Below are 23,201 nucleotides of genomic sequence, written 5' to 3' on the forward strand. Positions count from 1 at the left end.
TTTTTTTTTGTTTGCATGAAACATGAAAAATTCCAATATTCTGGACATTTGGATATTCTTTATGTGTTTACTTTTTTTCTCGTTTTTTTTTCATTTATTGTTCCAATGTCATCATCATCAACGTTGTCCATCGTTGGTCATGTTTTTTTTTTTTGGTTCATAATAAAGAATATTAAGATTCATTTTTATTTTCGTATGGCTCAATTTTTGCCGTTGTTTTTTTTTGTTCACATTATCATCATAAATTATTGTATTGCATATCACATGGGCGCAATGTTTATTGTTCATTTGGGAACCGGTATATGCGTTTTTTTTCTATGTTTCAATTCCAATATATTCTCCAAAAAAACAAACAGAATATCATTATGAATATAGAGACCAAAAAAGAGATAATTTTTTTCTATCTCTGACTGGTATTATAGATTAGTCATCATAAATTTAATATATATCGATATAATCGATATTCAAAATTTCCACATCGATTGTAGCCAAAAACGGTTGAAAACCACTGTTTTCATTTTGTTGTTGTTTTATTTTCAAGAAAAGAAACATCATGGAAACAAAAAAAAACAACAACAACAACAAAAGTTTCCATACAAATCGTTTCAGCTTTTACTGTTATTTGGTCATCACAACATGGTTGTTATCAACGAAAACAAAAACAAAAAAAAACAGCAAAAAAAAAATCCAAAATGAAACAAGATTCTTCATTCTAGCTACTACTAGTCATCATCGTTTGTCTAAGAAATCATCATCATTGTCTAGGTCTCTTGTTGTTGTTTTTTTTTTTGTTTTTTGGTTTTGGATTTCTTTTTCTTTGATACACTTGCCTGACAACAACAAAAACAAGATTAAGATCAAATCATCATTGTCTTGTTGTTGTTGTTGTTGATGATGATGAGAATGAACACAAATTTTTTCCGTTGTAACTGAAAATGGATATTCATTGAATAATGGAATGGAATTCGAATTTTAAAATTCACATTCGATGACCAAATGGTCACAAATAAAAAAAAATTGAACTTTTAAAATTTTCTTTCATTCGACTTTTTTTTTGGTGAAGAATAAATTTCCATCAATTTTTTCAAAGAAAATTTCCAAACATTTCTTTTCAGAAAAAAAAACAGAAAACTTTAAAATCGAAATTTTTTTCATTTCTTTACTCGAAAATGAAACTGATGATGATAATTGGATCTTTGCAACAAAACTGCTAATGTGAAATTTTTTTTTTGCTTTCAAATGAAAATGAAAATTGATTTAAGATTTTTTTTTTCGTTCATTCGCTGTCCAATATTTTATTTTTTATTTTTTTTTTCACTACGATATCAACTTTAATTGAAATCGGTCAACGATAATAATATGACTGGTGATCGTTTGGTATTTGTTTTCTCGAATTCGTTTCACAATTGGATTTCCTTTTTGATTTATTGTTTCTCAATATAGTTTTGTCCTTTTTGTTGAGAGTGAAAAGAAATCTCCAAAAAATTATTGATATACAAAATGGACAAATATAAAGAATTTGGTAATGTCAAATGCTAAAAAAAACGGTATTATTAATCCGATTCTGTTTTTTTTTTCTTTAGGAAAAAGAATTTTGTCAATGTGTGTGTGTGTGTGTGGAATCTTATTTTTTATGATGAGATTCTTTCTCGGATTTCACGTTATAACGAATGAATGAAAGATGACATTATTGTATTTGGATTTGGATTTTTTTTTTTGGATACACGAAACAATGGGATAATGTAATGAAATAAAAACGGCCTACAGAATCCGATTTGAAATGTGTATGCATTTTGGATGATGATGATGATGATGATCTTTGAAGTTAATTTTATGTTTGGGCGTTGTTTGGCGTTTCAATTTTTTTTTTCGTTTCCTGTCATGTTTTTTTCCTACGTAAAAAAAATACAAAATATCGTTGACCTTGTTGCTGTTTTGACACACTAGAATTTTGTTTTGCCCAAAATAACCAAAAAAAAAGATAGATAGAATCATTAATCATAACACCACTACCAGCAAAAAAAAAAAACGTATTTTTACCGGATTTTCCTGTGTCAAACAAACCACTGTTTTTTGTGTGTTTTTCCAAAAATAATTGTCATTTCGGTACAGTTAGATTAAAACCAATCATCAAATAAACATTTTGCACATATGTAAATCATATTGGAATTTTTTTTTCGTTTTTTTTTTGCTCATCATCGTCCATCTTTCAATATTTGTATCCATTCGTTTCAACTACTATGATTCTGTTTTATTCGGATTCAATTTTTCGTTTTTTTTCCTGTTTATTTTTCTTTCCAACATTCCAACATTTCATGATCACACAATTCACATTGATCATCATTTATGTCAATAGGCTGTGTGTTTATCGATATATGTCGTTAGTTGGATCCGAATACGGAATACACACACACACATTGGAACTCTCTGGTAACTCTGGGTAGCGCCTTGAATATAAACTCTGAATGTGAAACTTTTTTCTGGCCCGTCACACACACACACACACAAACACACACATTTTTTTCTGGAAAAACTTCTTATTTTTCGATATATCAATTTCTTTTCATTCTTACAATTCTTTTATTTTCTGTTTGTTATGTAGTGGATTCTCGTTACTATTTATTATTTTCGATACGACGATTCTTTGTGTGTGTGTGTATGTGTGTTTTGCCTTTAAAAAGCAGCATACAAGCAGAATGGTGATATTTGGTGTGTAACATTTTTCATTTAGAAAATAAAAAATTTTTTTTTCTTTAGATTCTTCTACTTTTTTCTGTTATAATAGGAATACGAAAGTCATTCGATAGGATTCAGGCAATTTTTTTTTATTTCTCTTATTGAAAAATGAAAGAATTACTAAACCATCAGAGTAAACATTATGATGATGATGAAGTTAATTTGATTTATTTACAATATTTTTTTTTCTGTAACGTTTTTTTTTGTTTACTGGGAAATTTTCTGATCGCTGTGTGTTTAGTGGTGTATTTTTTTTTCGCTTACTGGTCACTTATTAATTCATTTTTTTTCTGGTTTGCTTTCATTTGATCAAATAAATAGGAATCTCGTTCCAATTATGGAAATCTTTACATTTTACATGCCGATTTCAAGACTGAAGCAAATTTCCGTTGTGAAGTATTGGCTGAAAATGATTTTACTACGGCTATTCAAATCAAAAAAATTCGTGTCTATTGTAAGTTATTAGTGACGATTGATTGATTGATTTTTTTTTTGTTGAATTCATTCGTTTGATATCAAATTTTTATAGATATACCACGTGATGGTCAACCAATAATTGTTGGTAAAAAATCACATTTTGGACCTAATGAACCGGTTAATTTGACATGTACATCACCAATGTCAACACCAGCTGCACGTTTAGTTGTCAATTTGAATGGAAATAGTTTGGTTGCCAGCAATAGTAACAATAATGTCAATGTCAATGATAATGATGTAATCAAAAATAATCAAGTCATAATGCGTACTTATTATCGTCATTTTGAAAATGGTCAATCATCCACTTCGGTGAATGTACAATTTCCCGGTTCATGGTTACAAACCAAACGTATTAATCAATTTGAATGTACATCATCCATTATACATCGTTATAATCGTACGGCTAGTCTACGTGTTGAATGGAAAATTGATCCAATCAATAATCATACGTTATATGTACCGGTATTGGATCATAACATTAATAATAATCATCTTCAAGGTAAATTTATTCATTGTTTTTTTTTGGTTAAATGAAGATTTTTCATCTTTTGATTCATTTCAATTAGATCGTTTAGCACCAAGAATCGAAAATTTTAAGAAAAAATATAATCTCGGTGAACCGATATCATTACGTTGTATTTCATCCAAATATAAACCAATGCCTGAATTATATTGGCTATTGAATGGACAACATGTGGATGCTCAATATTTAGATTATAAACAGAGTGATTTCAATCAAAATGGTTTCATACGTTTAGATTTAAAATATCCATTGAATGGTGGACAGAATAATAATGACAATAATGGTCATCAACATCAACGTAATTTACACAGTCATCCTCATCAACATCAACGACGGCAACATGGACAACAACGAATGAACAACAACAACAACAATAACAACAATGTTAATTGGAATAATAAACGGCAGTTATCATCATCGAATCTTAATTATGATTCAAATGTTGTTGTATCGATAGATAAACAACAACAACAATCGACTATTGATTCCTATCATTTTGAATGTATACAAATTTTATCCAATGTAATTAGTGTTAGTAGTGAAGTTGTACAATTATATGGTACATCATCATCATCATCCAGTTCTAGTGGATCTAATCATGAATTGGAACAATCATTAAATCATGGTAATTCTGTTGAAGCTGGTATGTGTATTCGTGTTAACTCTTTTTTCTTACCTAATTCTTTTTTTTTTTGTTGATTCTTAGTGAAAAGTTTTATTGGAAATGGTGCAACGACAACAACATTATCGCCATCATCATCATTGTTATTTATACAGCAATTATATTCATTGGTTTTTATGATAATAATTTCCATTCCTTGTATCCTCAACATTCATTGATATTCCATGCGAAAAAGAATATTCTGTATCATCATCATTATTATTATTATTTCTATAAAGTTATCCAAAGAATGGAAAAACTTTTTCTTTCTTTTATCATCAATGAAATCATATGAATACGAATAAAATTCTCACCATCGTCATCATCATCATCATCAGCATCACCATTCTACTGGATCAATCTGCCTGCCCATTTGTTTTTATGTTGTTTTATTGTCATCTATCCATCTCCTCTCTGTATTATTCCATTTTTCTTTTTTTTTCTTTTACTTACGTTTACTTTTACTTTGTTTGAATCATTTATTCATCATTTTTGTTTTTTTTCCTTTTCACATTCACTTATTTTTTCGCTATTTCTATTTGTGATTATTATTATTATTATTATTGTAACTATAAAACGGAACGTAAATACAATTTATCTATTCTGTATCATTTTCTCGTTTTTCTATTTATTCATTCATGCAATAACATCTCACACAAACACAAACACACACACACACACACACTTACAACCGAGAGAAAGAGAATATTTCTGGAATATTTGTTTTTCGATTAGGATGATGATTATAGCAACATAACGAAAAGAAAAAAGAATTATGATGATGATGATGATGATGGAAAGAAATCAGAATCAATGAATAGGAAAAAAAAAGAAAGATTATGGATCATAATTCTCGAATCGGATCGGATCGAATCGAATCTTATTCTACACATTTGTATATAAACTAAAACAAAGCCCCTATATATGGTTTGTTGATATATACAGTGGATCGGCTACAAACTATTGAAATTCTTTTAGTAAACGTGGTGTTTTGAAATGATATTATAAATTCAAAATTCATGAAAGTGCTGCCATCTGTTAACATACCGATGAACCAATGATTAAATTTTACCTTTTTTTGACAAATCATCATCATCATCATTAATTTATTTATTAATGAGCAAAAAAATAATTTTTGTGGAAAAATAAAACACTAAAAAAGAAACAAAACCAAGGTGACTAATTTGAATAATAAAAAAAATGAATAATGAAAATTATATTTCATATAAATAATTTACGAAGTAAAATGATTATTAAAATTAATAATAAATTGCACGACATTCTAGCTAATGATAATCTTGATGATGACGATGAAGAAGATCTTGATGATAATGGTGAATAAAATTGAATTTTCGATGCACGTTGATAAATACGAACATAATCAATTATAAAACGATTATTATGCCAATGTTTTGAATCATCTTGTTGCAAAGCACCGGATCTGGTATCAAATTCTGGCCCGCCAACGCCCAATTGTAGTATTATATTGAATTTTTGATCAAATGGTTTCGAAACATTGTGTTGAAAAAATATAAAATCATTAAACATCCAACGAATCGATTGTTCAGACCATTCAATCGTATAATGATTGAATGAACGAGTTATATTACGTTGTGTATATAATTTACGTCCCATATATGATTGTCCAGCAGGCATTTTATAATGAATACCGGCAATAATAGCGCTATGTTGTTGTGCATAAACCAGGCCATTTATTTGGCCATTCGAAAGCCAATCACCCGAATATTTTGGTTTCACCGGTCGAAGAATGAAAACGGAACGAAGTGATCGACCTTCAGGTAATATGGCTCTCATTTCAAAACGGCCATAAAGCCAACTTTTCTTGGTCGAAATCATGCCACCATTAAATAGGAAACGTTCATGAGAACCAGTTTTTATATGTTTATTAATATTGGCCATGATTTCCAGGTAACCTTTTTTATTCACCTGAACATTTTCTTTACGATGGCAGCTATATTGATAGATATTCATGCCTGAAATTTAAAAAAAAAGTCAAAACAAAAAAAAATCCATTTCATCATTGACTTACCCATACAAAGATTTTCTGGTTCATCATCCACTAGCCAATCGGAATTATGATGCCAAAATTTTTTTTGATTATCAACAATAAAATTATCAAAATTAAAATCATCAATCAATATCCATTGATCGTTATCATTATCAATTGAAGGAATTTTTTTCATTTCACATCCGTACATTATGAATGATGATATGTATAGAATGATGATTATGATGATATACATTGATTTCCTCAACTGAAATCCACAATTTATGAGATCGATCGACATTATTGAACATCAAACAACACATTGAATATTTAAAAAAAAAATTTGTTTTCAATCAAAATATGATATATAGTAGTGATCATCCATCAAGATCACATTTGGCCAAATTTGATTTGTGGTTATTTATGAATCAAAAAAAATGAATGAAAGAACAAAAAAAAAATTGGGAAATTTTCCCACTATTTTGTTTCTTCCACATCATTACGCACGTACACCATATATACAGAACATTAAATTTTGAAAAAAATGACCACTACCAAAAAAAAAAAAAAAAAAAAATGACACAAATAACAACAACAATATCATTAATTAATTGATTTAAATACGACATATAGATCGTCGATATATGTCATATAATGATGATGATAATTGGCCGGTGATTTATATATTATAGATATCCGTCTTGAAACATTTCATAACGAACCAAACTGAAATTAACCAAAAAAATATACATGACCAATGTAGTCTCTCTGTTCTATGTGTGTGTGTGTGTGTATGCAACAAACGGACGTCAAACAATTTTTATCTTTCTCTCATCATCATCAACATCATCAAAGCATGTGTATGTATAAATTTGGCGTCATTCAATCATGTTATTCCCCTACTACCCTGCTACTCTATTTTTTTTCTCATTCATTCATCTATTTTTTTTTTCTTCCCATTCAAAGTTCGAGTGGATTGATGAAATGAAAACTAGAGAGCTAGAGAGAGAAAAAAGGCAAATCCTGATGAACGACTTTTTTCTCTCTCTTTTTTTGTGGATTACCAATTGAAATGAATTGAATCAAATTCAATTTTGATTATTATCACACACAATGGGAAACGGACAACAAACAAACAGAAAAAAAAATCATCTCGATTTACTTCCGTATTCAAGTTGTGTGTGTGTGTGTGTGAGAAACCCTACTTAATTTTACTTACCATTTTTCTTATCACTATTATCGACATATCGATTCAAATCGATTGATTTGTCATCATTTAATCAATGATTATTATTGATGGCGGTAGTAGTGTTGGTGGTAGTGGTGGTGATGAGACTAAAAAACCAAAAAAAAAGGAAACAAAATGCAAAATGATGATTAATGATTAAATGCAATAATTAATTAATTTGATTTGATTTGAAAACAAAGGCTTTTTTTGCCATTTGGAAAACAAAAACATTGTGGTTTTCCATGTTGATATCAAAAAAATCATCATTATGATTTCATTTCATCTCCAATGATGATGATAAAATTTATGGCTTTTTGATGATAATGGTAAGACTTTGAACGATGATGATGATTATGATGATGATGATGGTGGTGAAAAAAAAACAATAATAAAAAATCAATCAAATAAAATTAATGAGAATATTTTCATCAACAAAAAAAAAACAACAACAGACAAATAACTGGGTTACTAAAAATAATGGCCAACATCATCCAGAAATTTCTTTGGATGAAATTTTTTCTAATTAATAGCTTGATTATCTGATTAATGGTTTCTATAGATATATTAACATGTAGTGTGAGAATTTTTTTTGTTGTTCTGTTAATTGATTTACTCACGTTATTGTTGTTTTCTCATGATTGAAATGTTTTTTTTGATCAGACAAATTATCATTATTAAATGAAAGAATTTAATCGACCGAATCGATACTCACTATTTTCTTGGAGTGATTGAATTTTTTGTTTTCATTGCTCTCAATTTATCCTCAGTATAAATAGTCGAAATCGGTAAATCACATTCCATTGTTTGTAAACACAAGATTCGTAAACACTGTGTTGTATGTCATCTGATCATCTTGAATAATCATCATGACTTTAAATTTTGTTCAATTTATCATTGTGTTTACGATGGTCATCATTCTTGTGAATATATCATCAATCGATTGTGGTAGCAAAAATAAAGGACATCTTATCATTATTGGTGGCGGTGGTGGTGGTGGTGGTGGCGATGATAGTTATGGCGGAAATAGTTACGGTGGCGGCGGTATGATGATGATGCCTATGTAATTGTATTTTAAAAATTTATGAAAAAAAATTAGAAATTTTAAAAATAAAATTTTTCATTAATTAGGATGATGCCAATGCCAATGATGATGGCCAATAATTATGGTGGTGATATGATGTATGGAGGTGGAGGAGGAGGAGGAATGATGAGTTATGGTGGTGGTGATATGGGTGGTGGTGGTGGTGGATATCAAGACAACATGATGGGTGGTGGTGGTGGATATCAAGATAACATGATGGGCGGTGGTGGTAATAAGATGGGAGGATACAGTAACCGAAGTGGTGGTGGTGGCGGATATCAAGACACCAAGATGGGCGGTGGTGGTAATAAGATGGGAGGATACAGCAACCGAAGTGGTGGTGGTGGTGGATATCAAGACAACATAATTGGCGGTGGTGGTAATAAGATGGGAAGACACGACAATCGAAGTGGTGGTGGTGGCAGCGGTAAAATGATGGGAGGTTATCGTCGTCGTAGATAAATTAATTAATCAATAAGCCATTTTACAAGTGAAAAAAAATCCATATCAATATCATTACTGATATATTACACTATGTTTACGATAAATTATTTGAAAATAATAATTTCTTGCGACACTCAGGTATGAATCAAAGAAATACAAAAAAAAACAATGTAATCAAATATCCACATGTGATTAATTAACTCTAAATTAATCTGGTAATGAAATCACAAGTGTTTATGATTTTTTTGATCTATAGGTCAAAAAAGAAAAAAGTACATTAATCATCATCATGTGTGATTGATATATAAATGACAATTTTTTCCAATTTATTTTCATTCAATTTTCGATCATTTCTCGATCATAATAATCGCCGATAATCATGAAATTCTTTTTAACATTAACTTTATTCTGTGCTTTGGCCATCAGTAAGTATTACTATACATTTGTTGTCGTTGAATTAATCAATAATTTTCATTTTTTTTTTATTCGATACAAACATAGACCATGTTTATGGTGATGGTTCACATATTGTAAAGGCAGCACGATCACAAATTGGTGTACCATATTCATGGGGTGGTGGTGGTATTCATGGAAAATCCAAAGGTATTGGTGAAGGTGCAAATATCGTTGGATTTGATTGTTCTGGATTGGCACAATATTCCATTTATCAGGGAACACATAAAACAATTGCTCGTACAGCTGCAGCACAATATAATGATAACCATTGTCATCATGTTGCATACGGTAGTCATCAACCAGGTGATCTGGTATTTTTCGGTAATCCAATCTATCATGTTGGTATTGTATCGGCACATGGTCGTATGGTCAATGCACCTAAACCCGGTACTAAAGTTCGTGAAGAAAATATTTGGAGTTATCATATTTCTCATGTTGCTCGATGTTGGTAAATTTTTTTTTCTATCCATGTTCACATTTGTATGTACGAAAAGCAGATGGCCAAAAAAAAATTGTTAAAAAATGCGCCAATAAATAAAAGATACAATTAATCAATCAATCAATAAGTTCAAATTTTTTTTTTAATTTCAAATTCAAATGATAATAACGAAAGTGGAAATATGAGTGTTAAATGTTCAGATGATTGATTCGATTGAAATTAATTAATTAATTTAAATGCTTAAAACTGGTCTACGTTCACCAGGAAAAACCTGATTACTTAAACCTGTAACACGATTACGGATACTATTTACAAAATTATCCACATAACGTTGAATATCTTTAACCAATTGTTGTACTTGACGTTGTACTTCATCAACAAAATTTGCATTATCATCACGTCCTTGTAATTCATTAGCACTATACATTGCCATTACTGATGGATCAAACATACGTGAAATTTCGTTCAATTGACTGGACCATAAATCAGTGAATTGTTGAAATTGTTTCATCACGGTTTTACGTGAATCATCACTAATACTTGATACGGTACGTGTAACTAATTGGCCAACTTCTGAAATACTTGTACCTAATTGCTCGACATTTTCAATAATTTGTTTGAATGGTGCTGTTTCACGAATACCACGACGATAACGTGTTAATCCGGGTAATTTTGGATATTTAGGCAGGCCAATTTGTTTATTCACTGCGTTCAATACATCAACATAGGCACCAGTTAGCTAGAATTTTAAATATAAATTTCAAAAAATTAATTTAAAACAAAAACAAAAATTGACCTGTACCTGACGAAATTGAGTGAAAAGTTGTTGCAATGCAACCGTAACGGTTGGATCATTCGGCACGTTGGGTTTTAATCGAGCTTCATCTTTTTCAATTTGTTGAAGCAATGCTTCCACTTGTTGCATATTCAATTTACCCGATGTTGAAGATGGTGATGGATTTTCATTGGCCAAAACAATGGTGCCGGTGATGGCTAAGATGGTTACAATAAAAAATTTCATTTTTTATCGATTGATTGATTGATTTGTCAAATTTTGTTTTAAATTCTTGAATCGTTTTGATCAGATTGATTTCTGTAACATCATCATGGGTCTTTATATATGAATTTCCAGCAGCAAAAATAAAACGTTTGAAATTTCATTTTTTTTTTTTGTTGATCGAAGGATGTTCTTACCACGACTACGGCAACAACCAAAAACACACACATGGTAGAGATAAAAGAGGGATCCAAAATAATAATAAAATCTGAAACACAAAACTAAAATGGAAACTTAATTTTTTTTTTTTTTTTTTGGGCCAAGGTCTATCGTACATCGTACTCGTCAACAATAACCACAGAAAATACCGGTCATTTTTGGCAATAAACAAAAAAAAACATCCATTTTTTCTGCTAAATTTTATTAGGTTAGTAGTACATCGTTTTCCGTCCAAAAAAAATTGGATCATCATTAAACGTTGACAAATTAAAGAAAATGAATAAAATGGAACAATTTAAAATTGAATTAAATTTGATGTGGAAAAAACATGCTTTTTAACATTCTCATAATTTTTCAATGCCGAGAATGGGAAAAAAAATCGAAACATTCATTCACGTTATTTGTGAAAAACAAGCAATAATTTATTGTTTCTAATTAAATAAATAAATAAATAAATTCGATTCGTGATCAATCAATCATTGATTTTTTTCTTTTTTTTCGGAATTTTTTTTCGACGATTTTAATGCATGATGAAAATTGGCCATAATGTTTTGATCACTTAATAAACGCATATGATCCATATCATGAATTGGTAGATAATGGACAGGCTGTTTCTGTTTATGATGCCAATGTTTACATGCACTTAAACTTTCTTCATTCACCGTACCATCACCATCACCATATTCAATACGATCAGGTTGTTGATCAGGAAATTGATTTTTATCATAAATTAATTTATTTATCGTATCATGACCAATGCCGTGAATACAATAAACTTCAACACCTGGAGCGGTCAGATCATAGGTAATATTTCGTACATCTAACCACATATTATAACCAACATTGTAATCAATATCATGGAATAATTGTTGATAATTTTTTATGGAATATTTTCGTTGCTTTGTTTCCACTAGAACACGATCGGTATCGAAAACATTATCATTTGGTAAAAGATAGGCAAGACTTGGAAATGTACGTTCATCATCACGGATGGTTAATGATGGTGCAACAATAACACCGAAATTATCACCCGATATAAAGGCTTTGATTGATTTCACCGAACCACCCCATGGTCCACCTAGTGTAATGAATGATTGTACATAATGATCTTTCCACTTTTGTTGCTGATCATTTAGAAATTTCAACATGACCAAACATCCCATTGAATGACATATGATTGCAACACGTCGTTCACCATTCATACGATATGTCTGTTCAATCAATTTTTTTACCGATTTCAGGTAATCTTGTAGTTCATCTAGAGCAAAAAATTGATTGAATTAAGATTTTTTTTTTAATATTAGAAAAATGAAAAATTTAAATAACAAACTTGGAGCTTTACGAAAATCATATGGTGCACCGCGTATATTTTGGCCACGTTCATAACCAAAATCCACTACAAAATGTTCAACCATTCGACCAAAATAACCAGAAATTGGTAAACGACTTGGATCAACATATTCAACTGTAGTCGTATTGCCGAAACCCGGTACACGTATTTGAACACCATCATTATCATGTGTTGTTCGGGTACGATTATCATAAATTAATTTCATATTATCTACCCAACAGTCAATTATGAATGGTACTAATAACTCAAGATTCAGCCAAACACTAAAATAATCCATTGTTTGACGATCACAAAAATAATGTGGTACACTTGATTTATTCAGTTTAGCTTCCAATTGACTGCCACCATCACCTGGAACTAAAAATTGCAACACACAACCAGCAAAAAAAAAACTTGACCATTACATATGGATGATCAATGATTATAAATCATCATACTTGCCCAATATTATCGGTGTCAAATTCATTGTTGATTGGCCACCGTTGGCGGTGGTCCATATCAAGGCGAAGATGATGGTGAAAACGAAGAATTTTTCACTATCCAATGCAATCATTCCGGATTTTTCAAGAATTATCTAATTGAAAAATAAACAAACAAACAATCCAAATCCACTTCAATTCAATTCATTTTTGCTGTGTCCAAAACAAATGATCGTGAACGAACAAAATCAATGCAGCTAATGATGAATAATCGAATGATTTATTTCTGCAAATGAAAGCATATTTTAAGTAATTTTGATAATTTTTTTTTCTTTATAAATTATGCTTATGTAAGATTTTTTTTTTCATTTTTTGATAACAGAAAAAACATTTTTTAAATTTCCAGATAAATTATTTTTTTGTGAATAGATGGCGATGCTGTTGGTGATTTTTTATTATTATTAGTATTCACTAGATGTCGCATCCACTTAATTTTACATGCACAGCACATGAGCAATAATTCGATATATCATATGACATATGTTTTGTCACAGTAATATCTTCAATATATTGAAGAATTAATTTTGAACAAATTAATTAATTGTCTGGTTCTTTCTAATTGTGTAGCTACCGAGTATCGAAATAGAAATTATTTGAAACCAACCGGTTTTATACACACAAACTGTAGTATTTGATGATGGTCAAGTGAGATCGCAACATCAATCGAACAAATCAAGTTTTTTTTTAAAATAACATTGAATCTTCATTATTGTATTATTTTATTATTTTATTATTACCAATAGTATTTCTTTTCACCATGGAAAATTCCAACGATCAATGGTAAGTATGATGTGTTTTTTTTTTTGTTATAAAATTAATCTAATTTTTGATTCATTTGGTTATGTATGTAGTAAAAATATTAAAGATTATTATACACCATTTGTGTTGTCAGATTATCTTGAAGATACGGATGCCGTATCACCTATATTGGATAAACCAAATATTACGAATGGCCATCAAGCTAGCCAAACTGTTCGACGTTGGGCATTGATCATTGTCGATGTACAAAATGATTTTGTTAATGGATCAATGTCATTGAAGAATTTTTTCAATGGTGAAGAAGCTGCCGAAGTAATACCAGCCATTAATCGGCTTTTACAATATGTAAAATTTGATCTTATCGTTTATAGCCGTGATTGTCATCCTTTCGATCATTGTTCATTTATTTCAAGTTCGGTAACACCGAAAGCACCGGTACAAAAATGGCCCGAACATTGTGTGGAAAATACATGGGGAGCACAATATGCAGCTGGACTCATAACAGAACCGCAATCATTGAATCCTACGGTTAAAAAAATTTCCATCATGAAAGGTTTAAAACGTGATGAAGAATGTTTTTCTGCATTTCGTGGCACACTTGTCGAACATTCATTACATCAATCATCACAAACATTACAAGAAATAATTAAGAACGAAAAAATCGATCAAATTTTTGTTTGTGGTCTTGCTACCGATTATTGTGTACGTGAAACATGTCATGATGCAAGAAATTTTTGTCAACGACAAGAAACATTCGTATTAGTGGATGCTAGTCGAGGTGTTAAACCATTCCATCCGCTTAGATTTCTAGAAATAGATGTTAAAATGATAACTACCGATCGATTAATACAATCAGTATTGATACATAAAGAAAAAATATTGAAATTAGACGCAATATGATGATGATGATGATGATGATGGTGATGATTATGATTTTAAAATTTTCTCTCACAATCACCATTCGTAGTTATATCTTCAAATTTCTGTTGTTGCATTATGTGAAACTTTTAATTGATTAATTTATTGATTGTAAAACAAAACAAAAAAATTATTTGATTGAATAAAAAAAATCGCTTTTTAATGAATATAACAAGAATTAATTTACACAAATCTTAGACATAGAGATAGGGTAACATACATAAAAAAAAAAAAAAAAAAAAAAAAAAAAGAAGAGGACGCTGGAATTATATCGATTTGGCCAGATTTTTGTGGTTGTTGTTGTTGTTGTGCTGCTTGGTTTTTTGTTGTTGTTGTTGTTGTTGTCGGCGACTTCAATATTTGGTATGTAGATTTTACACATTAATAAGGCTTATCAAGATCAACACGTGGCTGTAATTGTCTCATTGGAAATACAGGTATATATTCATTCTGAAATTCAGCTTCAGCCGATCCAATTGGTGGTGGATTTGTATACAACGTTGTTGGTGTTGGATTACTATATGATATGGTTGTTGTCCAACAATAATTACGTATGGCAGCGAATATAAAACCAACTAAACTTGCTATCAATATAATGATAATGACCGATAAGAAAAATATTTGTATATTATTCCACGGTGCACCTAGTAATGAATGAATGAAAAAAAAAACATAATGAAATCAATATTAATTGATGACATTGATCAATTTGAATGCATTACCCTGCATAACGAGGACTATAAACAAGACCAATGAAATGACAGTGGTGGCAAATAGAAAAACAACACGCATATTATTCATTTGTAATCGTGATTTGATTGTTGATTTTCTTTTTCTTTTTTTATTCTTGATTTTGGTGAATTTGATGAATTGGATTGGATTGTTTGATAATGTATTTTTTTTTTTGTGAATACAAAAATGATATTTACAATTTGTTTTTTTTTTGTTTTCAATTAAATAATTTTTTCCGATTCTGTTGTCGTTGTATAGTTGATGATGGATTGATGAATTGAATGTTGTTGATGAACTTGCTTTTTATGTCGGACAATCGTATGATGGAGAACGAAGTGAATGATGCAAACAATGAAACAATAGCATCATCACCGTGTACATACGTTGATTGTATGACATTTCTTTTTTTGTTTTGATTTTTAAAGATCAATTGTTATTTTTTTTTTTTTTGCTGTGGCCCAAAATAAAATCTAAATCTTTGTGGTGAGCGAAATAAACGAAATAAAAATTCAATTAATCAAAGCAGAAATTGGACCTGTACTGAATCAATTCATTGGTAATGGAGAAAAGACTTAAATTCATTGTGGTTATTTTGTATTGGAAAACTACCGATTCGGGACAATTATTATTATTATTATTATTACAATAATCGGAATGCTTTCAAATCAATCTAGAAACGATTGTTTTTTTTCTATTTCATAATGTCGTTGTCATTGGTTTTCTTTTATTGTTTCTTCAATGTTGAATAAATGGATATATTCGAAAATAAAATGAAAATTGAAACCAAAAAAAAAAAAAAAAAAAACACAAAATACAATTGACCAAATGAAATTTTTGTTTTATTGCCATTCTGCTGCATACACACACACACCACCACCACCACACAAACCAGAGAGTAGTAGATTATCCAGTGTTTCAATCTTGTCTGGCTAAACTCGAACAAGCCTGGTTAATCATCTCTTTAATGGCCCCTACCGATTGAAACACTGATGATTAAAGAATGGATGAATGAATGAATGACGTCAAATGGAACCAAGAGAAGAATGTTTCATTATTAGGAAAATGTATTTTATTTTTTTTTTTTTTTTTTTTCTCGTTTCTTGCTCTATAGAGCACACAACATGTTAGTGTGTACATAGTGTCAACAAACACACAAACAGACACACAGACTGAGAGAAATAGTCAGATATTTCATACGATGATGATGATGATGATGTATTATATTTGAATTGAAATTATTAAATGAAAAGAAAAACATTACAGAATAAACAACAACAACAACAACGAAAAAAATTCCGTAATGTGATATCCGTCGTCATCGTCATTGTTTTACTGATGTAAAACAAATGACTCATATTCTTATTCTGATGAAACAACGAAAAAAAAAATGAAATTAATCCATACACATTGAATGGCACACATGATCATCATCATCATCGTATTGAAAATTGGAAATATAATATTTGCCACCATCAAAAGATGAGAAAAAAAACCAGGCAATCTAATTTGGTTAATTTCTTTTTTTTTCATTCACTAAAAACTTTTCCATTTTTATTATTATTACATTTTTGTCAATCAATACTTTTCGATACGTTTGAATGGACATCATATACGCACACACAGGGTCAATTATAATCATCATCGATGCAGAAGAAAAAAGTTTTCGCCTTGTCAAAAATGTCCAGACAAAATTTCTTTTGTTTTGTTTTGTTTAACCAGAAAACATGGAGAATTTTGTTTTTGTTTTCTTTTCTTCATTCGTGCAAAATTAATCAATAAATTGATGCGAAAAGATAATTAAATTAATTTGAAAATAAAAATTAAATCAATCGGATTAATCGATTTAAATTGTTATTATTATTATACAATAAGTGGATATTGCAAGAGAATGTTTTTTTTTTTTGGCTATTGTGATGAGCAGAATATTCTTATAATCTTGGATAATGAAAATAGGCTTAATTCTCATGGCCATGATCATGATTTATGTTAACGGTCCATAATAAAATTGTATTGTAACAAAAAAAAAACGACTACAAATCCAAAAAATTAAAAGATCAAAAATACATTAAAAAAAAAAAAATACATGCCAGAATATTAAGCTTGTACGAATAATTATTATCACGAAATTTCATTACAATGACGTAGCAAATAAATGACATGAATGGATAAGTGTACTCGTTGTGTGTGTGTGTGTGTGTGTGTGTGTATGGAATCTAGATTTTTTTTCGCAATAATTCCGATTACAACACACACAGACCAAACATGTATAGAATAATCGATTACAAATACCGTAAAAAAATTGGACATAATGAAAAGAAGAAAATGGATAAGATGAACATCAAAAAAAAAAAAAAAATATGTAATCAAGTGGAAAAGAATCAAATCACACAGAATCATTGAACAAAATAGAAGAATCCGATTTGCAAAATGAAGAAAAAAAAACATCCAAAAATTACATTGGTAACCAAAAATAATGTCAATATACCATATATATCTGGTTCCATTCATTCAATGTTTGGATGATTTTGATTTAATCTTTTTCGCTTTTTCTATATTTAGTTTGGAATTTGGTTTGTTGTTGTTTTTTTTTGTTCTCTATATATCATCGAAAGCGATCAATAATCAAAGATATTGGATGGTGAAAAAAAAATTGAAGACCAGATAACCTTGACTGGATGCCAAGATCAAATTACAAGTCATCAAGCAGAAGAGAAAGAATGGAAATGGGAATAAAAAAAAACTTTTTAATTTCAATACACAAAACATGAAAAAAAAAATTTTTTTTTTCTTTTGGTTCTGTGAATAGTAAATCAATGAAATTTGAACACACCAACAAAATGTGAAAAAAAAAATGAAAGAGACAAAAATGATTTGTTCCAACACACGCACACCCCCACACACACTAAGAAATTGAGAAAAAACATATATTTCTGTTTAACACCACCGCCACCACCGCCAACACTTTTTAACTATTCAATTCACATCACATCCACACAGTAAACATAGACACACACACACACAAACACATACACACACACCAATAGAATCAGCAAATTCAATGATTTTAAAATAAAAAAAAGTTGTTGGATAGAATTTCAACCAAATAACAACAGTAATGGAAAAGAATTGGTTGAAGAGAAGGAAAAAAAAATTCTTGTTTGAAGAAAATTTTAAAAAAACATACACACACACATGGAGAGAAAGCAGAAATCAAACATTTTTTTTTTGTTACCAAACGACGAATGAATTGGTTTTTCATTTTATTTAATTTTTTTTTCTTTATTTCAAACCAAAAAAAAAAATTCACAGATGTTTTCATTATTGTAAAGAAACGTAACGGACAGAATCTCAAACACTCCTACACTTTATTATTATTATTATTATTGCACGATAGTAAATAAAACAAGAGAAAAGTCAAGAAAAAAAAATTGAAATTTGAAATGCAATTCCGGTAAGTAAAAGAAGAAAAATTGGCCAAGAAATTTTTATACCGGTGCATGTGTGTGTGTGTGTGTGTGATATGTGGATGAATATTGTTTTCTCTCTCGTCGACAACAACATCGTTTATTTTCAGCAGCAGTCAAAATCACAACTTTTTTTTCAGTCCATGTTGTTTATTTACTATTTTTTTTCATATTTGAATTTTAAAAGTCTCACTTGGAACACTTGGTGTCTACGTGTGTCTGTCGGTGTGTGTGTGTGTGTGTGGGATACATTCATTTTCGAAGCAAAAGTATTCAATTTTTTTTCCTGTTTGGCGTCAATATTTTTTTCCAACAACAACAACAACAACAACCAAATGTTGACAGATTTGTTTTCATTTTTTTTTCGCTCACGTAGATTCATGTTCAATTTTGTCAGTATTTTTAAATTTTGAATTTTTTTTCTCTTTTATCAAATAACATCTGCTGTGTGTTTGTGTGTGTGTGTGTGCGTGAGTGTGCAGCATCTTTTATTCACACACACACACACACAACCAACAGCGACTATAGGTTTTTGATGTTGAATAAAGTTTAGAAAATTAAAATATTCACATCATAATAATGATGACAACAGAGTCACTATAGGTGAATCAGAATCATCGCCAACTTCATTATTAATAAACAACAACAACAACAACGACAAGAATTGTTTGTTATGGATGGAAAAAAAAACTTTCCGAAAGTTTTGAATATAAATTTTTAAAAGAATTTTTTTTTCTGCTTTGATTCTTGAATAACATCGAACAACCAACAGCAGAGAAGGGAAATTTTGATTTTTTTTTTTGTTTTTTTGTTTCTTGGTTTTCAATATACAAAACAACAACAACCAAACAATAGTTGCAATGAAAAAGCAGCAGACAAAGTGTTAAGTCAACAATAACATGTTATCATTATCATCATCATTTGACTTTCAAAAAAAAAAAAAAAAAATTCCATTATTTACAATGTTTCAAATTAACTTTAGTAAAAAAAAAATTTCCTGGAAATATTCTATTCCGGGAATATTACTTTTCGTTTTTCGCTATAGCTAAACATTATTGTTGTTATCAGTGTCGTTTTTTTTCACTTGAAAAAAGATTAACTTGACTTCTGATATTTTTTCAGCAGTTGTTGTTGTTGTTGTTGTTGTTGTTGATGTTAGACTTTTGAATTCTCTTTTTTTTCACCCAAATATATATAATGATGATGATCGTTAGAGTTTGAAAAACGAAAAACGAAAAAAAATGTTCAACGAACGAAAAAATAAATCTGGAAGACAAATTTCTTTTTAATGATCACACAAATCTCACAAAACGAATGCATAAAAATTGATAAAAATCAATGTGCTCAAGGGCCCAAGATTTAGGATTTTTTTTTATTTGTTGTTGTCAATCATTTTTTTTTTTTTTTTTTTTTTGGTTATTGAAAAATTTAAAATTCAAATTCTAAATATGTCTCAGAGGAACAAAAAAAAAACTTACCATTTGATTGTTGTTGAATAATTTAAAAACGAAGAAGAATATTCCTTGTTACATATACACAATGAATTGCAGAATCAGTTGATTACATTTTTTGTGTTATTTTGGATTTGTTGCTGACGACAAATTCACATATTTGAATGATATGATAACTAAAAAAAAATTTTTTTCTATTTTCGTTCAAAAACAAAGAAAAAATTGCAGCTGGCTGGCTGGCTGATGGTCGTTTTTTTTTTCGAGTAATGGACGAGTCCAAAAAATAAAAACAAAATAAAAATAATGACAACAAAAGGTTTATGTCTCTTTACAATTATTTTATTTTCATTTCATCGCTAATATAACACAATGTTTGTGATATATTGATACAAATGTTTATAATGACGATGATGTTTAAACAAACAATGAATAAGAATATTCTCAATCAATGATCATTTTTATTTGTGTGTGTGTGAATGTGTATGTTTTTTATGCGCGCTTTATATTTTCACATTTCGAAATAATAATAATAATAATAATGTATATATATATTGAATCTAATCGACGAAATTATTTGTCTTGTTCAAACATTGACGAATATAGCAAAAAAAAAAGTAGATAAGCGGTGGTTATTTTTTTTTTTTTCGTCGATTCTGGCTTTTTTTTCATCATATATCTAAATAGAGAATCTCATATTGTGACTTTTTTTTTCTCTGTTTTTCAGTAGAAAACTTTCAATTTTTCTTTCATAGTCATCCACATATCACACACACACACACAAGCCCAAAGCAACCCAAATAGAAATTATGTTCCAGAATACAATCCTCAATGATGATGATGATGATGATGATGAAAATTCCATGATGATTGTTCCAGCAACAATGTATGTGTATATAATAATACCGACATAAACATCAGTATACACACATAAGAATACCGCTACAACAGATGGAAAGAGAATAAAATTAAAATTCGGCTTGTCTTGATGCGCATGCGCATTACGGATTCATTCATTCAGTTTCATACAATTACACACAGAGACAGACAGATCGCATATTACAATTATGAAAAAAAAGGTTGGATTTTTGTTTTTATTTCTAGAACATGAAAAAAAAATTTAAAGAAATAATATTAAACGATTTCTCTAATTCTGTAATTCTTTTGGTCGTTTTAGTTTTGTGTTTCTTTTTTTTTCTCTTTAAACAATTCAGAATCTAATCTGTAGATAATGGATTCTCGTTTCTTTTTTGGCATTAACATTTGTTTTTTATCCGATTAATCAAACATTTTTTTTTTTTTTTTTTTTTGAAGGAAGAAACGAAATGCCAAATTGATAATTATTATTAATAAAAATAAAAATAATGATGATGATGATTGTGTAATTGGGAAGGTTGTGGTGGTGGTGGTGGTGGCAAACACGAAAGAACAAAAAAAAAAAAAGAAAATTTGACAATAATTGTATCGGACCAATCAATTGGTTTCGAAACGGGAACCAAAAAAAAAAAAAAATCTGAATTCACCGCACACACACATAGAACCATTCATTTTTACCTGTGAATAGAAGATGGAAAAAAAAGATTAATAATAATAAATTCCAATTGGAACAAAAATAGAAATGGAATGGAGAAAAAAAAATGCAATCAAAGCAAATTCATGAAATGAAAAAAAAAGAAAAATGTTTGAAGCCAAGAAAAAAAAGATAAAGATTTTTTTCTCTTTCTCTTCGTAGAATTTTCTAATATTGTACGACAATGATTACAGAATCGCCATCAGAATCAGAATCACTTTATTTGTTATCATAATGATATATCAGCAGAAAAAAATAAAGAATTTGATTCTATCCAAATAACTAAACTATGTAAATCACAAATGACAATCAAAAAAAAAAAAAAAAACACCAGAATATTATTATTGGAAATGGATATTTTTTTTTATTTTTGGTTGTTTGGTCATCGAAAGTAATAAGTTTCAATGTGATTCTTATGTCCAAAAATATACATGTCAGAGAAATGTATTTTGTTGTTGTTGTTGTTGTTGTTGCAGCTGCAGTTGTTTCATATCAATAAATGTTGACAATCTGATGTTTTGATTGTGTGATTGTAATTTGGAAATATTCATGCATCAATATTTATTGATGGAAAATCTAGTTTTTTGTTTTCATTGTTTCCAAGAATTATTTTGGCTGGATTCAAATTATTCAGATGATATGAAACAGGAAACAAGTCGTCAGACAGACAGACAGACAGCAGTAATTCTCTTCATACCGGATATATTCTATACCCGTATGGTTCTTTTTTGTGTCTGAAATGATGGAAATTTTTTTTTAAAAAAAAGAAACAAAAATTCCTGTTCATCACATCAAATCATTATCAACTAATATCGCCACCATGGTAACCGTCAAAATGTGCTTTGCCCGTTACTTTTTTTTCTTTTGCTACTACTAGTAAAATATCACATCATCGAGAAAAAAGTAATAAATAAAAAATGGAAAATTTTTTTTTTTACCGTTCACATCATCCAAAAAAAAAGTCAATGAATAAAATTTTCCAAGGAAATAAAAAAAAAGACCATAATAAAAACCTGCATCATCAACATCAACATCAACAGTATCGAAGGATACTGCTGCTACTGCTGTTGCTGATTATAGATAGATCATAAATTTTTCATCATCATCATCATCATCAGCATATCCATCTTGGTTCGTTTTATTTTTATTCTACTGTTCAATCATGATGAACGAAAATAAAAAAAAAATGGAAAAAAATGAACAAAATCCAT

At 29.3% G+C, this 23,201-nt stretch overlaps 8 protein-coding genes across 14 annotated transcripts in view; 4 read left to right on the forward strand and 4 right to left on the reverse strand.

Moving 5' to 3' along the window:
• Positions 1 to 5,005, forward strand: part of LOC124498272 (uncharacterized) — a 47,622-nt gene extending 42,617 nt beyond the window's left edge. For all 4 annotated transcript variants that reach the window (XM_075729582.1, XM_075729581.1, XM_075729583.1 and 1 more), the window contains 4 exons: positions 3,058 to 3,190; positions 3,266 to 3,712; positions 3,780 to 4,379; positions 4,443 to 5,005. In XM_075729582.1, coding sequence (XP_075585697.1) covers positions 3,058 to 3,190; positions 3,266 to 3,712; positions 3,780 to 4,379; positions 4,443 to 4,576 — 1,314 coding nt within the window. In that variant the 3' untranslated portion in view covers positions 4,577 to 5,005. The remainder of the gene's footprint in view (positions 1 to 3,057; positions 3,191 to 3,265; positions 3,713 to 3,779; positions 4,380 to 4,442) is intronic.
• Positions 5,006 to 5,463: 458 nt separating this feature from the next.
• On the reverse strand, positions 5,464 to 9,128 carry LOC124498368 (clotting factor G alpha subunit). 2 transcript variants are annotated; one of them, XM_075729585.1, is made up of 4 exons: positions 8,346 to 9,128; positions 7,625 to 7,740; positions 6,448 to 6,956; positions 5,464 to 6,391 (listed from the first exon to the last, which is right to left on the reverse strand). In XM_075729585.1, exons 3-4 carry the CDS (start codon positions 6,704 to 6,706, stop codon positions 5,619 to 5,621), a joined length of 1,032 nt encoding a protein of 343 aa, XP_075585700.1. In that variant the 5' UTR covers positions 6,707 to 6,956; positions 7,625 to 7,740; positions 8,346 to 9,128; the 3' UTR covers positions 5,464 to 5,618. The 2 variants fall into 2 exon arrangements, with proteins under 2 accessions (XP_075585700.1, XP_075585699.1); XM_075729584.1 differs by lacking the exon at positions 8,346 to 9,128 and adding an exon at positions 8,251 to 8,313.
• Positions 8,500 to 9,295, forward strand: LOC124498611 (uncharacterized). The gene is made up of 2 exons (XM_047062397.2): positions 8,500 to 8,693; positions 8,762 to 9,295. The coding sequence occupies exons 1-2, from the start codon at positions 8,500 to 8,502 to the stop codon at positions 9,174 to 9,176; spliced, it is 609 nt and encodes a 202-aa protein (XP_046918353.1). The 3' UTR covers positions 9,177 to 9,295.
• A 135-nt stretch (positions 9,296 to 9,430) lies between these two features.
• Positions 9,431 to 10,173, forward strand: LOC124498612 (peptidoglycan endopeptidase RipB). Its single transcript, XM_047062399.2, has 2 exons — positions 9,431 to 9,583; positions 9,660 to 10,173. The coding sequence occupies exons 1-2, from the start codon at positions 9,538 to 9,540 to the stop codon at positions 10,064 to 10,066; spliced, it is 453 nt and encodes a 150-aa protein (XP_046918355.1). The 5' UTR covers positions 9,431 to 9,537; the 3' UTR covers positions 10,067 to 10,173.
• Position 10,174: 1 nt separating this feature from the next.
• LOC124498610 (uncharacterized) lies at positions 10,175 to 11,637 on the reverse strand. Its single transcript, XM_047062396.2, has 3 exons — positions 11,386 to 11,637; positions 10,856 to 11,331; positions 10,175 to 10,792 (listed from the first exon to the last, which is right to left on the reverse strand). The coding sequence occupies exons 2-3, from the start codon at positions 11,072 to 11,074 to the stop codon at positions 10,286 to 10,288; spliced, it is 726 nt and encodes a 241-aa protein (XP_046918352.1). The 5' UTR covers positions 11,075 to 11,331; positions 11,386 to 11,637; the 3' UTR covers positions 10,175 to 10,285.
• Positions 11,564 to 13,324, reverse strand: LOC124498607 (lysosomal phospholipase A and acyltransferase). Its single transcript, XM_047062393.2, has 3 exons — positions 13,062 to 13,324; positions 12,600 to 12,977; positions 11,564 to 12,527 (listed from the first exon to the last, which is right to left on the reverse strand). The coding sequence occupies exons 1-3, from the start codon at positions 13,171 to 13,173 to the stop codon at positions 11,746 to 11,748; spliced, it is 1,272 nt and encodes a 423-aa protein (XP_046918349.2). The 5' UTR covers positions 13,174 to 13,324; the 3' UTR covers positions 11,564 to 11,745.
• A 97-nt stretch (positions 13,325 to 13,421) lies between these two features.
• Naam (Nicotinamide amidase) lies at positions 13,422 to 14,948 on the forward strand. Its single transcript, XM_047062394.2, has 2 exons — positions 13,422 to 13,879; positions 13,951 to 14,948. Exons 1-2 carry the CDS (start codon positions 13,857 to 13,859, stop codon positions 14,756 to 14,758), a joined length of 831 nt encoding a protein of 276 aa, XP_046918350.2. The 5' UTR covers positions 13,422 to 13,856; the 3' UTR covers positions 14,759 to 14,948.
• LOC124498613 (uncharacterized) lies at positions 14,910 to 21,227 on the reverse strand. Of its 3 annotated transcripts, none has more exons than XM_075729586.1 (3): positions 20,451 to 21,227; positions 15,499 to 15,984; positions 14,910 to 15,420 (listed from the first exon to the last, which is right to left on the reverse strand). In XM_075729586.1, the coding sequence occupies exons 2-3, from the start codon at positions 15,575 to 15,577 to the stop codon at positions 15,158 to 15,160; spliced, it is 342 nt and encodes a 113-aa protein (XP_075585701.1). In that variant the 5' UTR covers positions 15,578 to 15,984; positions 20,451 to 21,227; the 3' UTR covers positions 14,910 to 15,157. The 3 variants fall into 3 exon arrangements, with proteins under 3 accessions (XP_075585701.1, XP_075585703.1, XP_075585702.1); XM_075729588.1 differs by lacking the exon at positions 20,451 to 21,227 and adding an exon at positions 16,484 to 16,609; XM_075729587.1 differs by lacking the exon at positions 20,451 to 21,227 and adding an exon at positions 16,153 to 16,597.
• Between the last annotated feature and the right edge of the window lie 1,974 nt (positions 21,228 to 23,201).

This window comes from Dermatophagoides farinae, chromosome 3, assembly GCF_024713945.1.
Source record: "Dermatophagoides farinae isolate YC_2012a chromosome 3, ASM2471394v1, whole genome shotgun sequence".
Lineage (NCBI taxonomy): Eukaryota > Metazoa > Arthropoda > Arachnida > Sarcoptiformes > Pyroglyphidae > Dermatophagoides > Dermatophagoides farinae.